Below are 16,929 nucleotides of genomic sequence, written 5' to 3'. Positions count from 1 at the left end.
TGGCAGTGGAGCATCCATTTCATTGTATGAAGACCAACCCCCCATTTCAATTTCACTGAGACTTTATGGATTTTGTGCCCTGTCGTGTGTGAAAACACCTCAGTGGGCAAGGTCAAACTCCTACCATTGTTTTCATGTGATGAGCAAATGCAGTGACCACAGTTAACCACAGACTTGCTTTGAGGTGTGTTGGTCACAACTGTACCTTACCGTTCAGTGCAATAGGGTACAACTGGGTTCAATACCAGCTACACTGGTGTCAGAAGTGGGGATAGCTAACACAGCTCAAGGTGAACATTTCAAAGGAACGTGTTACCCACAATCCACGACCACGCTAAGGAGCCTGCGGAATGGTTGGCTGGTTGGGAAAAGAACCCATCTCAGTTTTTCCTTGCAGTGTATCCGAGTGCTCTCAACCTTGCCTCTGGACCCTCAGTCTCTAAGAAGAGATAATTACTTGTCAGGAATAAATAGAGAGATTAATGAATTCATTAGCAAAAGGGAGTTTAGCTCATCACAGCACCACTTTCTGCTATGACACATCACGCCTATTGTTTTAGCTAGTTAGTTTTGAACAATAACATTCACACAGTAAATTGCCTCATACAGGACTGTAAAACCAAAGAAAAAAAAGCATCCACAAATCCTGGAATTTAGCAACCACGCAAACAAAGGAGTCAACTTCAGATTATTCATCTTAATTATGTGTCTATGGAAGCCTGTTATTGTGGGAGGCAGGTGAAGACAGGCGACATTAATCCACATTAGTAGAATACACCAGTTAGATAGGCCAAACCTGCCATAACAGGCACTGCACATTTGGACTGCAGCACTGGTATATTCATGCCAAACACATTCATTTAACCATGTAGAGTAGCTTAAGCATCATGACCAATAGGCTCTCTATATAACAACAAAATGTACAATGTCTAGAACAAAAAAAATGCTTTTCCAAACTTTCCCTAAAATCTTTCAGAGCCATGTGCGTGATCAAGGAGAAACAACATACACCTGTCGTCAACAAAAGGCATGTTCTTTATTGAACCAAAGAGATTGCACAAGTTCCAGATTTTCTGTTTGGTGAAAGGATGAAAATGTCCCAGTTCAACCAGTTATATCCTGTACTTCCTGAAGAGATGGATGAAATAAAACTCGTTCATCTTATTTCTAGAAAAATTCACCATAGCTATCACGCTGACATGCTAGGATTTCCAAGTTAGTCATTTTAATATTGATTGTTGGTTCTTAATTTTCTTTCCTCTGTAGTCATTGGCAGTTTGTTTGCCTTATCATGCACAGTGAAATTACAAACAATATTTTACAAAACACTGTTGAGACACTAACACATCTTCAGCATCCTCTAATTCAACCAGTCATGTTAAATTTGTTAAAGTTTTTCTAAAGTAAAAAAATAACATATGAATAAAATTCCTTCACTTAGCAGTCTCACAACATTTTCTAGATATAGAAAGCCATCCCTTTTTCATGGTCTCTATTTCCAATAAGACCATCTTAACGATGAGAAGTGAGGTTCCTAAATCAAGTCCAACTGCATCTAGGAATGTAAACACTGTATTATATCTAATGTTTCTATTTTAAAAAATGCAGATCTGGCATTAGATGCCTGACCCAAGAACCCACTGATGATGTGGATACTTGCGTGCACCTGGAGGTTGGAGAATGAAATGGGAAGCCTGGTCTCTGATTGGATCTCATCAGGGTTTGGTTTCATTCAATTTTGAATTTAGGAAATTAACCAAAATTAAGTTAAGGAAGTGAAATTTGCCCACAAACTTCTATGAGCGTTTTATTACAAAATGAAATGAAAAGCAGGGTCTGGTAAGGCTGGATGAAATGCCAAACTGGACCCAGGATGCTGGTTGCCTTGATATAACGCTGGGATGGCACAAATAAGTGCAACACTGAACACTTCACCCCTTCATGACTGCCAGCAAACACAGACATTATTGGCATAAAAAAATAACTATATGTGTATATAATTGTACATTGTAAAAGCATGGAATAAATGTCCCTACATATATGGGCTATATACACTGCAGCTTCTACCAGTAGATAAAGGATAGAAAGAATGGATGAAGAAAGAAAATAATTCAGATGATTCTGTTTGGCACGATGGAGCCAAAGGTTTCACACCACTGGTGCCGAAAGTGCCCTGAACAACAGCAGAGCTACACTAATATTGGTGCCCGTTGAGTTGCAATCACAGATTGCGTTGTAGATGGGGCCTACCTACCACACACACACGACATCGGTAGTTGTTATTCCTCTCCTTAGACATCCATTGAATGCTTATAATAAAGCGAGCTGGTGTCTGTCCCCCTAGGCCCAGAAAGGGCACATAAGAACCAACCAAAACACTATTTTCCACGGTAAAGCACTCAGCAAAGCAGAAGCACATCATTTGTTGCCTGTGGATGACTGCTCCGCCTCCTCCAACGTTGACCAATCTCCATCAACGCTGCATACAGATGTCCTATACCATCCCCTTTTGGCTTTTTGTTGCTACGAAAATGTACGTTTGTGCAAAAGTTTGATATAGCCAGAATTTCTCTCAGTCTTGATGAGTCTTTTCTGACATAAGTTTGCATTCGTACTGGAAAAGAGAACCCAGGAGACAAGGGATAATGTAATGTGGCAGTTGAATATTCAGTAGAAAGCTCTGGTTGGAATGAATGTATACATGCATGCATGTAGGACATTTATAAACCTAACCCTTTTTAATTCAGCATAATAAAGTTTCCTCACCAGGGCTAGCTGTCGTCCTGTTTCCCATGGTTATCACACCAGCGAAGAAGATGCAAGGTAACCAGGAGCGAATGTACAGAAAATCTGGAGAGGTATACCTGAAACAAAACAATAGAACAGGTATTAAACGTAGGACAATCCCCAAATGAGCATGAAAATCTACAAAAATCCCTCCTGTATCTTGAAAAATATTATAAACTGGGTGTTTCGAGCCCTGAATGCCGATTGGGTCAAATCCGTTGTATATTTAAGCAATAATACCCGAGGGGGTGTGGTATATGGCCAATATACCACGGCTAGAGATGTTCTTAGGCATGACGCAACGTAATATGAGCAGTAAAAATCAAATGTTTTGTCATACCTGTGGTATACGGTCTGACATACCACAGCTGTCAGCCAATCAGCATTCAGGGCTCGAACCACCCAGTATATAATAGAACATATACCACGGTTATGACAAAACATATTTTTACTGCTCCAATTAGGTTGGAACCCGTTTATAATAGCAATAAGGCATCTGGGGTGCTTGTGGTATATAGATAATATACCACGGCTATGGACTGTTTCCAGGTACTCCCCGTTGCCTCGTGCAGAAGAACAGCCCTTAGCCATGGTATATTGGCCATATACCACACCCCCTCGCACCTTATTGCTTAATTATTATACATGTATGTCCTGTAAACTGTATTGTATTAGTACTCACTGAAAGACTCCGTTGTAGACCAGGAGCTGAGTGGATAGTGTGGCCAGCAGGGCGATGACCACCCCCAGGCCAAAGCCAGAGCGAGACCGGTCAAATGTCCACCACAGGCCGATGGACAGGGCCGCCAGCGTCAGGGACAGCTGCACGTTGTTCGCAAAGTCCACTTTCTGAGAGGGGTTAAGGACAGCTGATGATGTAGTAGGATAGTCCACACAGGAACCATGGGTTCTACTCAGTAATGTTATTTCTTGTAAACGGGCTTGTTTAATCATATTTAAAAGCCCATCATTTTAGCTGGGCCTTTAGTTGTGACCTTATTGTTTTACACATTACATTTGAGTCTTTCAGCAGATGCTCTTACAGCTTACAGAAGCAATTAGGGTAAAGTGTCTTGCACATGGGCACATCGACCGATTCATTTTGTTTTATTGTAAAGTGTGGTGTGATAATAAATACAATTTAAATCTGCAAATTAGATTTGCAAATGTCAACAAGGAATGCTTTTGCCCCATGGGTTACAGGTTTTTACACATCTTTTCATTATTCACATCAAATTCAGTAATTCAGTGAGAGTCAGACAGGCAGGTAGGAATAAAACAGGTTACTCAACTCTTACCCTACGTGGTCTGGAGCCTGCTGGGTTTCTGTTCTACCTGACAATTAATTGCTTACACCTGGTGTCCCAGTCTAAATCAGTCCCTGATTATAGAGGGGAACAATGAAAAAATGCAGTGGAACTGGCTTCCAGGTCGAGAATTGAGTTTGAGGGGCATAGAGGATACAGCACTGGCATGGTTGATGCCCACGAACACGGCCACACAGCGCATCACACTGGACCACTCCCGCTTGAACTTGTGGGGCTCGCCGAGCCGGCAGTCAATGCATGGATACAACAGACCGATTATTGCTGAGAGAGAGGGGTAGACGGGGATAAACGTAAGGGATGGAGGGTGCAGAAATTGGGAGAGGGGTTCAGAGATCAACAATCAGCTTTATTGCTGCAGTAGCACGGCCGGTGCCGTACATTCCTGTTAGTATGGTTGTGGAGAGAAAGGCTGCCATGCCAGCCCACCACATAGCATCAACACTATTCTGATGACACACCAAGCATTTAAAAAAACAAAAAAACACTTGAGGTTGGCCTCCTTTTAAAGCTATTGTTTAAATATTACACAAGAACTACACAGATTGCTGTGCAAATTTAGGTAACTATATACAGTAAACTGCTCTGGTCTTGACTAGTCAATAAAACCCGATAGCTACTGCATGATGCAAACAGCCCAGTGCGCAGTAACAGTGGAAACCTGCATCTCCCCCAGGCTGAACAGTCAAGTGCAGCAGTCTCAGTCTCAGGGGGATACAGGCCTGCGGCTGGTGTGCTTTTCTACTGATCCACTAGGAATCAGCAGCTACATCTACTCTCTGTGCTGTAGACCCAGGGGACAACAATTCAATAATGATAGTAGTCAAGTCTGGCAGCAAACACCTGTGTGTGTGTCCCTTCTAGCGGTGACTTTGCTGATAGCTACTTTTATTTTTTTACCTTTATTTAACTAGGCAAGTCAGTTAAGAACAAATTCTTATTTTCAATGACGGCCTAGGAACAATTGGTTAACTGCCTGTTCAGGGGCAGAACGACAGATTTGTAACTTGTCAGCTCGGGGATTTGAACTTGCAACCTTTCAGTTACTAGTCCAACACTCTAACCATTAGGCTACCCTGCCGCCCAACAGCTATCTTAAGATGCATGCACTAACTGTAAGTTACACTTGATAAGAGCGTCTGCTAAATGACTAAAATGTAAATGTGTGTGTCCTACCTGAGGCGGTCCCACAGCAGGGCGGCACCCACCAGGCTGATGAGAAGATGCTACTAATGACATCAGGCGGGAACAGAGTGACGTTCCTCTGTACCTGCAGTGAGAGAAAACAAATATTAGCTACTTTAGTACTCTTAGTCATATCTTCCCCTTAAATATTTCCCTATTCAAGATATGTATCATTAAAAACAAACATAGCTCACCTGCAGCAGGTTGAGCACCAGAGCCAGGAAAACTCCTATAGAGAACAGCATGAACCCACGGATCACCAGGGTGGTGCTTCTGTTGGTGATCACTGCAATGTATGGTCCTCTGGAAGGATCGGTTTGCACCGTCCCAGACCGCTGCTGGTCGCTGACTACTGTGGAGTCGGCCATGGCGGCTGGGGCAATCGTGGACACCAGGACAGAAGGGGAAACGCTAACTATCCTCCTGTGATGGCGCTGTCCACTGACATCACCAATACCCTAAAACACAGGAACATGTTTAGGTATTCAGATGTGGCTACATGATCATTCAACAAAACAACCACAGCCCAGAGGTGTGAAGTCAGTGGACGAACACAGATGTGTGTTTAGTTCAGGGATGGGCCTGATTGGAGTCACACTTTTGCCCCAGCCCCAGCTAACACACCTGACTCAAACAATCAACTAATAATGATCTTCAGATGTGTTTGCTAGGAATGGGCAAAAAGTGTGACACCACTCCAGACCCTGATCCCTGGTCTAGTTAGTCAATGTCTCAGCTTACAAACACTAGTCAAATAATTAAGAGCAGCTAGCTATGCCTAATGTTGATTTCTTTGTCTCAAGAAGAGACAATAACTCTTCAGTCATTTGATCAAACCACGTTATGCTCAGCCTCAGCAAATGAATACATCACATTTGCCAGATGGCTCGCTACTTTTGACCTAGTTAGCTACCTACAGTGACGTTTCATCTACTTCGAGATTGGAAGCTGATATAACAGTAACCTGTGGCAGTATTGGCACTGCCTGAGCAACGCAACGTTATCTAACTAGGTAGCGAAGGTCATTGAAACCAGCTAAATTAGCTAACGTTAGAAGATAGCCTGCTAGCATAATATCAAGCTAGCATAATAGCCAACATTAATACTTTGAATACACTGTTGGATACAAACAATAGTTACCAAACGTTAGCTAACTATATAGTGTAGTGTTAAAAAACGAATTTGATAGTTTTTGTATATATGCTAGCAACCGTTGATTGCTGATAATCAGCAAACACATCTTGTTTATTAGCCTAGCTAGCTAGCACACTTCGTCAGCTGATATTTACAGTAACACGCTATTTACCTTGAATTAAATACTAAATATTACCTTCCATGTTTATAAAGTATTTTTCAAAAATGGTAAAAGACACATTTTGCTTCTTTGTTTAGGTAGTAGCAGGAGTTTGAGAACTAGCTTCGAGGTGGGAAAAAACTAGCCTTCTCGCTAATTTCGGATGAACTGTTTTGGCACTGGCTACGTGGCCAACCAATCGGCTTCTAAAACCCTGACGTAATCTCATTGCGCAAAACCAACATTTTGCCCAGGTAGAATAAATGCAAAATTGTATTTGATATTAAACATTAGACATTAAATGCACAGAAGTGGTTAAAATACATTAATTTATAAACATATTGATAAAATGGCTGAGTTGTTTGGCAATTGGTTGTCAACAGGTATAATTGGATTCTTATTTACAATGAAGACCTAGGAACAACAGGTTAACTGCCTTGTTCAGGAGTAGAACAACAGATTTTTAATTTGTCAGATCAGGGATTAAATCTTGCAACCTTTCAGTTACTAGTTCAAAGCTCTAACCACTAGGCTACCTGCCACCCCGCTATATAAGAATGTCTTTAATGTGGATCACATCTGTCATTAGTGTAGGCCTATTGTAATTTTTGGTCTATCCATTGGATGAAATCCAGAGCTGCTGTAAACATAACAATACATCCAAATAGGCTGAGAAAGTGTCAATGGTCTGTAAGACTTCGAGAAGGCAAAAGTCTGAATACTGAATACCAAATCAAGTGGAAATGGGAATGGGGATTATATGTGATCTACTCCACACTGTGACTGCCTCACCTCCATAGCATAAGCCTATTAGACCACATGCTGGAGCAAAAGGAATATCTTGACTGAACAGTGGTAAGAGACTTAAGGGAAGCAATTCAGCCATCATTGGTAGCCATCATGAATGAAAGATGACAGGAGAGAGAATGGGGTCACATTTCTGTTTGAGTATACAGTGAGAAGCAGGACAGGGATATTGAGCAGCTGTACTTTTGAGGGACACAAAAGCCTTTTGAATTATTTGGCACAGAGATAGTTTAACTATTAAGGGATATTTCCATTTCTTCTGACATACAGTAGGATGAACTGTCACTAAACTACTTCCCAACACACCAGTGAAAACACCTTAGTATCCATTTACACTGGATGGCTAGGACCTAAAATCACATAGCAGAGGAGAAGAAGAATAGTGGTGGTGAATTCATTTAGAACTGTTATCACCTTGGGTTTTTTGGATTCAATCAGGACACTGCAAATCCCATCTACTACAGCAGTACCAACAATCCCCGGGGAGATGTCCTTAACTCTAATAATCAGAGTGATAGAGGGAGCCTGCTAGGTACAGGCAGGATACAGAAGGGGTTTCAATTAGTTGTCAAGGGCTATTTGGAGGCCCCCTGGCGCTAAGAGAAAATGGTCAGGGACCCAATTCATCATCCTGACTGGCTCAATGTTAAGGGCCTTTTCATTACCAGCCCCGTGTTTCCCAGTCAGACACAACCCTGGTATGTATGTGACTGATGGGGAAGGTGCAGGGTGAGGTGTGCTCTAGTTAAAGTCAACCCCTATTGGCCTGTTACAGGTCTCAGCTCACACATAATAGGTCCCCTGACCTTTCTGTTGTCTCTAATTAACCCCTAAACCCCTCCTCTCTCTGACTCGCCCACCAATCCCCAGACAGGGATAATAGATGCTTTTTGCTGTGCCACTGGAACTCTCCGCCTCTCAGAGGTGTTATTTAAAACTAAAAACCACTGAGGGCAACAAAGGAAAATGGCTGAGTATGTGTTTCACTGGGGCTGCCTTAACAAATCAAATCAAATCAAATTTTATTTGTCACATACACATGGTTAGCAGATGTTAATGCGAGTGTAGCGAAATGCTTGTGCTTCTAGTTCCGACAATGCAGTGATAACCAACAAGTAATCTAACTAACAATTCCAAAACTACTGTCTTATACACAGTGTAAGGGGATAAAGAATATGTACATAAGGATATATGAATGAGTGATGGTACAGAGCAGCATACAGTAGATGGTATCGAGTACAGTATATACATATGAGATGAGTATGTAGACAAAGTAAACAAAGTGGCATAGTTAAAGTTGCTAGTGATACATGTATTACATAAGGATGCAGTCGATGATGTAGAGTACAGTATATACGCATGCATATGAGATGAATAATGTAGGGTAAGTAACATTATATAAGGTAGCATTGTTTAAAGTGGCTAGTGATATATTTACATCATTTCCCATCAATTCCCATTATTAAAGTGGCTGGAGTTGGGTCAGTGTCAATGACAGTGTGTTGGCAGCAGCCACTCAATGTTAGTGGTGCCTGTTTAACAGTCTGATGGCCTTGAGATAGAAGCTGTTTTTCGGTCTCTCGGTCCCAGCTTTGATGCACCTGTACTGACCTCGCCTTCTGGATGATAGCGGGGTGAACAGGCAGTGGTTCGGGTGGTTGATGTCCTTGATGATCTTTATGGCCTTCCTGTAACATCGGGTGGTGTAGGTGTCCTGGAGGGCAGGTAGTTTGCCCCCGGTGATGCGTTGTGCAGACCTCACTACCCTCTGGAGAGCCTTACGGTTGAGGGTGGAGCAGTTGCCGTACCAGGCGGTGATACAGCCCACCAGGATGCTCTTGATTGTGCATCTGTAGAAGTTTGTGAGTGCTTTTGGTGACAAGCCAAATTTCTTCAGCCTCCTGAGGATGAAGAGGCGCTGCTGCGCCTTCTTCACGATGCTGTCAGTGTGAGTGGACCAATTCAGTTTGTCTGTGATGTGTATGCCGAGGAACTTAAAACTTGCTACCCTCTCCACTACTGTTCCATCGATGTGGATAGGGGGGTGTTCCCTCTGCTGTTTCCTGAAGTCCACAATCATCTCCTTAGTTTTGTTGACTAAGGAGATGGCATTTTTTATGCCGTTGCGTGTCATTTCTGTTGGGGACAACGTTGGTAGTCTTCAATCACTTATAAAGCTGTTGTCTAAATGCCATAGAGAATTAAGAATAGTTTTCTAACATAAACTCATAATTTTAATGAAATGCCTTATTTGAAATTCCACCAACGCACATCTGTTTGCACGTGCTAGTGTGCCCCCTGGTCCGCAGGGCTCACAGGGTGTATCAGCAGGGCTTGACATATTTATTGTCTCTCTCTGCTTGACTGACATGCTGTGAATCTGCATGAACATCTGTAATGTGTTGTGTTTACAGCAGCAGAGGATGGCCAAGCAGAAGATAAGCCAAGAATTAATAAAGAACCATGCAAGTACCTCCCTCAGAAAGTATATTGGCATTTAATGCAACAATAAAATACCAACAGTCATATTCATGGTTTTGCTCAATGAGTAATAATGGAAAGTCAAATGGCCCATAATTGCATGATTAGACATTCCATGTGGTATTTAAGGAGCACAGCATTCAGGCACACAGGGACGCACACTTATGTCTATAATTCAAAATAAATTAGAAAGAAACACTGTATGGACAATAATATATATGCTGGAGCTTTAGAAACAGAGGGTAGTCTACTAGTTCATCATTGTCTATGAAAATTCTTCAGCGTATGAGGTAAAATGCTAATGTAATTTAGCTGGCCACATGGAAGCACCAATACCAGCATGTGTGTGGCATCTTGAATGATAATGACAAAGCACGCCATATCCCTTGTGAGCAAGTCTGTGGAACGCTGATTACAGATTGGCCAGTGTGTCCACACCCCCAAGAGGACCAGGATTCTAATGCTAATCACTGTTGGCTCCCGTTGAAATGTATTTTCCCATGTAGCTCTAAAGCAGGGAAATAAAATGGAATACACCAGTTACACCATTGTACAAAGCGCTGCGTGTTTTGCCATTTTTAGCCCAACTGCATTTTATACCCCACTTGCTCACCGTCAATCTTAACCTATTGCACCATCTACTGGCACCATCATAGAACTAGCCTGGTCAACCTATCAAGTCAAAATTACAAGCTCAGATGTGCTTTATGGAACCCATTGTTTCTAACGGGAGGAAAGAGAAGACAATATATGAGGATGTTTATTCACCCCTACAGTATATTTATCAGTCATCATACAGGTATAATCAGTGCACTCTCAATTTGAAATGGCCTACATGGGATTCATCATCAATTACAAACCGAGAAACACTCATCAAAAAAATATCAGTCAGCAGACACTTTATTTTCATTCAGGAAAGAGAAATATGTCAGAGCCGAGCCCAGTGAAACTCAGTTATGCATCCAATATAGGTGAATTGAAAGGAGGGAGATTCAGTGCATATGTTCTCATTGGCTGCTCCTCTGTAGCAAACTGTCAGTTAATGAGCAGCCATCTCTTAAACTGTGGCCACGGCTATCAGTGAGGTGAGACCATTGCTATTCAGGACCAAACAGAAGACAAAATCATTTGTACATAATTAGTGCTCAGCAAGGTTACAACTGGCACAAATTTCCATCTTAATTAGGAGGGAAATTTGTTCCGTTAATTTAATTTGGTGCGCATGAGCAGGTTAGCACCTAACTACGTTAATCTTACAACTGTCAGTGCGGGCGAGGAGAGGGCCTTGGATCACGGGCAAACAGGAAAGACTTCTATGAAACAGGCTTTATTTCATATGTAGGACACCATTGTGAATGTCTTCTGTTTTCATTACAGTTAAGGTAATAGTATACCAAACTCAGCAAAAAAAAAAACAAAAAAAACAAAGAAACATACCTTTTCAGGACCCTGTCTTTCAAAGATAATTTGTAAAAATCCAAATAACTTCACAGATCTTAATTGTAAAGGATTTAAACTCTGTTTCCCATGTTTGTTCAATGACCCATAAAGAATGAATGAATATGCACCTGTGGAACGGTCGTTAAGACACTAACAGCTTACAGACGGTACGCAATGAAAACTTATGATACTAAAGAGGCTGTTCTACTGACTCTGAAAAACACCAAAAGAAAGAAGCCCAGGTTCCCTGCTCATCTGCATGAACGTGCCTTAGGCATGCTGCAAGGAGGTATGAGGACTGCAGATGTGGCCAGGGAAATAAATTGCAATGTCCGTACTGTGAGACCCCTAAGACAGCACTACAGGGAAACAGGACGGACAGCTTCCCACAATACTTTGGGTGAATTATGGCCCATTCCTCCTGACAGAGCTGGTGTAACTGAGTCAGGTAAGCCTCCTTGCACGCACACACTTTTTTTTAGTTCTGCCCACAAAATTTCTACAGGATTGACGTCAGGGCTTTGTGATGGCCACTCCAATACATTGACTTTGTTGTCCTTAAGCCATTTTGCCACAACTTTGGAAGTATGCTTGGGGTCATTGTCCATTTGGAAGAACCATTTGCGACCAAGCATTAACTTCTTAACTGATGTCTTGAGATTTTGCTTCAACATATCCACATACTTTTCCCGCCTCATGATGCCATCTATTTTGTGAAGTGAACCAGTCCCTCCTGCAGCAAAGCACCCCCACAACATGATGCTGTACAATCTTTGTCCCCATGTGCAGTTACAAACCTTAATCTGGCTTTTTTTACGGCGGTTTCAGAGCAGTGGCTTCTTCTTTTCCTTTCCTGAGCGACCTGTCAGGTTATGACAATATAGGACTAGTTTTACTGTGGATATAGATACATTTGTACCCGCTTCCTCCAGCAACTTCACAAGGTCCTTTGCTGTTGTTCTGGGATTGATTTGCACTTTTTGCAACAAAGGACGTTCATCTCTAGGTGACAGAAAGCGTCTCCTTCCTGAGTGGTATGACGGCTGCATGGTCCCATGGTGTTTATACTTGGGTACTATCATTTGTACAGATGAACGTGGTACCTTCAAGCGTTTGGAAATTGCTCCCAAGGATGAACCAGACTTGTGGAGGTCTGCAATTGTTTTTCTGAGGTCTTTGCTGATTTATTTTGATTTTCCCATGATTTCAAGCAAAGAGGCACTGAGTTTGAAGGTAGGCATTGAAATACATCCACAGATACACCTACAATTGACTCAAATGATGACAATTAGCCTATCAAAAGCTTCTAAAGCCATGACATAATTTTGTAGAATTTTCCAAGCTGTTTAAAGGCACAGTCAATGTGATGTATGTAAACTTCTGACCCACTGGAATTGTGATACAGTGAATTATAAGTGAAAAAATCTGTCTGTAAGCAATTGTTGGAAAACGTACTTGTATCATCCACAAAGTAGATGTACTAACTGACTTGCCAAAACTATAGTTTGTTAACAAGAAATGTGTGGAGTGGTTGAAAAACGAGGTTTAAAACTTCTTAGGGCTCGGAGTCCCGCTAGAGGGACAACTTCCGGTGAAACTGGAGGGAGCACAATTCAAATAAATAATTATTCAAATGATGGATATTAAACATTTAGGTAAATGTAAGTGTCTTATATCGGTTGAAAGCTTAAATTCTTGTTCATCTAACTGCACTGTGTAATGAACTTCGTCTGTTGTTTGTAGAGAGTCAGACTGAAATGCAGCGTGTAGGTTACTCATGACTTTTAATGAAGAATAATGTGGTACATGAAATAACTGAAAATACAAAAACAACAAACGAGTGAAACTAATACAGCCTATCTGGTGACTAACACTAAGACAGGTACAATCACCCACGAAATACAACGCGCACTCAGGCTGCCTAAATACGGTTCCCAATCCGAGACAACGAGAATCAGCTGACTCCAATTAGGAATCGCCTCAGGCAGCCAAGCCTAACTAGACACACCCCTAATAATACACACTCCCAATTAATACAAACCCCAATACGAAATACAACATATAAACCCATGTCACACCCTGGCCTACCCAAACATATAACAAAAACACAAGATACAATGACCAAGGCGTGACAGAACCCCCCCCCTAAGGTGCGGACTCCGGGACGCACCTCAAGAGCATAGGGAGGGTCCGGGTGGGCGTCTGTCCATGGTGGCGGTTCTGGCTCGGGACGTGGACCCCACTCCATAAATGTCCTAGTTCCTCCCCTTCGCGTCCTAGGATAATCCACCTTCTCCGCCGACCATGGCCTAATAGTCCTCACCCTGATCCCCACATAACTGAGGGGCAGCTCGGGACCGAGGGGCAGCTCGGGACCGAGGGGCAGCTCGGGACAGAGGGGCAGCTCGGGACAGAGGGGCAGCTCGGGACAGAGGGGCAGCTCAGGATAGAGGGGCAACTCAGGATAGAGGGGCAGCTCAGGACAGAGGGGCAGCCCGGGACAGAGGGGCAGCTCAGGATAGAGGGGCAACTCAGGACAGAGGGGCAGCCCGGGACAGAGGGGCAGCCCGGGACAGAGGGGCAGCCCAGTACTGAGGGGAAGCCCGGTACTGAGAGGGAGCTACAGAGAGGAAGCCCAGTACAGAGAGGAAGCCTAGTACTGAAAGGAAGCTCAGTACTGAGAGGAAGCTCAGGCAGGTAGTAGGCTCCGGTAAATCCTGGCTGGCTGGTGGACCTGGATGATTCAGGTTGTCTGGCCGATCTAGAAGATCTTGGCAGACTGGCACTTCTGGCGGATCCTGGCAGACTGGCACTTCTGGCGGATCCTGGCAGACTGGTGACGCTGGGCCGACTGGCGGCGCTGGGCAGACAGGAGACTCCGGCAGCGCAGGAGAGGAGAAAGGCTCTGGCTGAGCTGAACAGGCGGGAGACTCCAACAGTGCAGGAGAGGAGAAAAGCTCTGGTTGCGCTGAACAGGCGAGGCGCACTGGAAACGCTGGGCCGACTGGTAGCACTGGTGGCGCTGGACAGACAGGAGACTCCGGCAGCGCAGGAGAGGAGAAAGGCTCTGGCTGCGCTGAACAGGCTGGAGACTCCGATAGCACAGGAGGGGAGAAAAGCACTGGCTGTGCTGAACAGGCGATGTGCACTGGACGCGCTGGGCCGACTGGGAGCACTGGTGGCGCTGGACAGACAGGAGACTCCAGCAGCGCAAGAGAGGAGAAAGGCTCTGGCTGCGCTAAACAGGCGGGAGACTCCGATAGCGCAGGAGAAGAGAACAGTTCTGGTTGCGCTAAACAAGCGGGAGACTCCGGCAGCACAGGAGGGGAGAAAAGCACTGGCTGCGCTGAACAAGCGAGGCGCACTGGAGGCCTGGTGCGTGGTGCTGGAACTGGTGGTACTGGCGCGAGGACACGCACAGGAAGCCTGGTGCGGGGAGCTGCTACCGGAGGACTGGTGTGTAGAGGTGGCTCTGGATAGACCGGACCGTGCAGGCGCACTGGAGCTCTAGAGCACCTAGCCTGCCCAAGCTTACCTGGCTTGATGCCCACTCTAGCCCGGCCAATAGGAAGGGCTGGTATGTGTCGCAGCTGGCTCTGCACCCGCACTGGAAACACCGTGCGCTCCATAGCATAACACGGTGCCTGCCCGGTCTCTCTAGCCCAACGGTGAGCACAGGGAGTATGCGCAGGTTTCCTACCTGGCATAACTATTCTCCCTTTTAGCCCCCCCAATATTTTTTTTGGGGTGACTTTCCGGTTTCCAACCGCGTCGCCGTGCTGCCTCCTCATACATGCGCCTCTCCGCTTTAGCTGCCTCTATTTCCTCCTTGGGACGGCGATATTCTCCCGGCTGCTCCCAGGGTCCTTGACCGTCTAATTCCTCCTCCCATGTCCAAATCTCCAAATGATGCATTCTCTCCCATTGCAACTGCTCTTCACGATTAACAAGGAGAGTAGGCTCAGGTCTGTTTCCTGACTCAGCCACTCTCTCTCTGCGCTTTCCCCTGTTACCTTCAGTTTTCGCTCTGTATAGCAATGCTTTCCTTCTCGATTCCATACGTGTATAGCCCTCTTCGCATTGCTGTAGGGAATCCCAGGCGGGCTCCTGCACTCGCTCTGGGTCTGCCGCCCACCTGTCGATTTCTTCCCACGTCGTATAATCCCTGCTTCTGCCGTCCATAGCGTCCTCCTTTAGATCCTGCCAGTTCACACGCTGCTCGGTCTGTGAATGGTGGTGGGTGATTCTGTAATGAACTTCGTCTGTTGTTTGTAGAGAGTCAGACCGAAATGCAGTGTGTAGGTTACTCATGACTTTTAATGAAGAATAATGCGGTACATGAAATAACTGAAAATACAAAAACAACAAACGAGTGAAACTAATACAGCCTATCTGGTGACTAACACTAAGACAGGTACAATCACCCACGAAATACAACGCGCACTCAGGCTGCCTAAATACGGTTCCCAATCCGAGACAACGAGAATCAGCTGACTCCAATTAGGAATCGCCTCAGGCAGCCAAGCCTAACTAGACACACCCCTAATAATACACACTCCCAATTAATACAAACCCCAATACGAAATACAACATATAAACCCATGTCACACCCTGGCCTACCCAAACATATAACAAAAACACAAGATACAATGACCAAGGCGTGACACACTGTCAAATTTACAGTAGCTATTACAGCGAAAGCATGCTATTGTTTGATTGTTTGAGGATAGCACCCCACATCCAAATATTTTTCCACCGGCACAGGTTACATATATTCACAAATAGCGATTAAATATTCACTTACTTTTTGAAAATCTTCCTCTGATTTGTCATCCAAAGGGTCCCAGCTACAAAATGTAGTGTCGTTTTGTTAGATAAAATCCTTCTTTATGTCCCAAAAAGTCTGTTTGGTTGGCGCCATCGATTTGAGTAATCCACTCGTTCAACATGCAGAGAAAGGAATCCAAAAAAATCTACCCTTAAACTTTGTTATATCAAGTCAAAATGCATTTCTATATACTCCTCAGATACCCTAAAATGTAATCAAACTATAATATTTCTTACGGAAAGAAGTATATTCAATAGGAAACCGTTCCTTCTTCATGTCGCGCCAAACACGAATTTCCAAGACTGTGTCCCTGTACTAAAATTTATATTTCTTCTTTGTTTTCAAAGTTACAAGCCTGAAACCTTGAACATAGACTGCTGACACCCTGTGGAAGCCATAGAAATTGCATCCAGGGAGCTAATTTCCTGTATGCCCTCATACTTTCCATTGTAAGAGCACGGTCTCTCTCAAAAGAATAAGTCTGGTTGGTTTTTCTTTGGATTTTCTCCTACCATATCTATTGTGTTATATTCTCCTACATTATTTTAACATTTCTACAAACCTGCATATCCTGGCTTCATGGCCTGAACAACAGGCAGTTTACTTTGGGCACGTCATTCAGGCTGAAATTGAGAAAAAAGGGTCCTAGCCCCTGACTCCAACATTAGTGTATGTAAACTTCCGACTTCAACTATATATATATATATATATATATATATATATATATATATATATATATATGATACAATAGTGGTCACAGTAAGCTATAATATGGCAATAAT

The 16,929-nt window shown here is 43.7% G+C and overlaps 1 protein-coding gene across 1 annotated transcript; it reads right to left on the bottom strand.

Annotated features, from left to right (window-relative positions):
• Positions 1–2,433: 2,433 nt before the first annotated feature.
• On the bottom strand, positions 2,434–6,793 carry insig2 (insulin induced gene 2). Its single transcript, XM_046363486.1, is given in 8 exon segments — positions 2,434–2,614; positions 2,767–2,785; positions 2,787–2,864; positions 3,470–3,636; positions 4,252–4,376; positions 5,289–5,382; positions 5,492–5,755; positions 6,628–6,793. Coding segments are annotated over 7 exon segments (699 nt in total). The 5' UTR covers positions 5,666–5,755; positions 6,628–6,793; the 3' UTR covers positions 2,434–2,572.
• Between the last annotated feature and the right edge of the window lie 10,136 nt (positions 6,794–16,929).

This window comes from Oncorhynchus gorbuscha, linkage group LG09 (genome assembly GCF_021184085.1).
Source record: "Oncorhynchus gorbuscha isolate QuinsamMale2020 ecotype Even-year linkage group LG09, OgorEven_v1.0, whole genome shotgun sequence".
Classification (NCBI taxonomy): domain Eukaryota; kingdom Metazoa; phylum Chordata; class Actinopteri; order Salmoniformes; family Salmonidae; genus Oncorhynchus; species Oncorhynchus gorbuscha.
The sequence above is the reverse complement of the archived record's forward strand: the minus strand, read 5'-3'. Positions and strand labels throughout refer to the sequence as shown.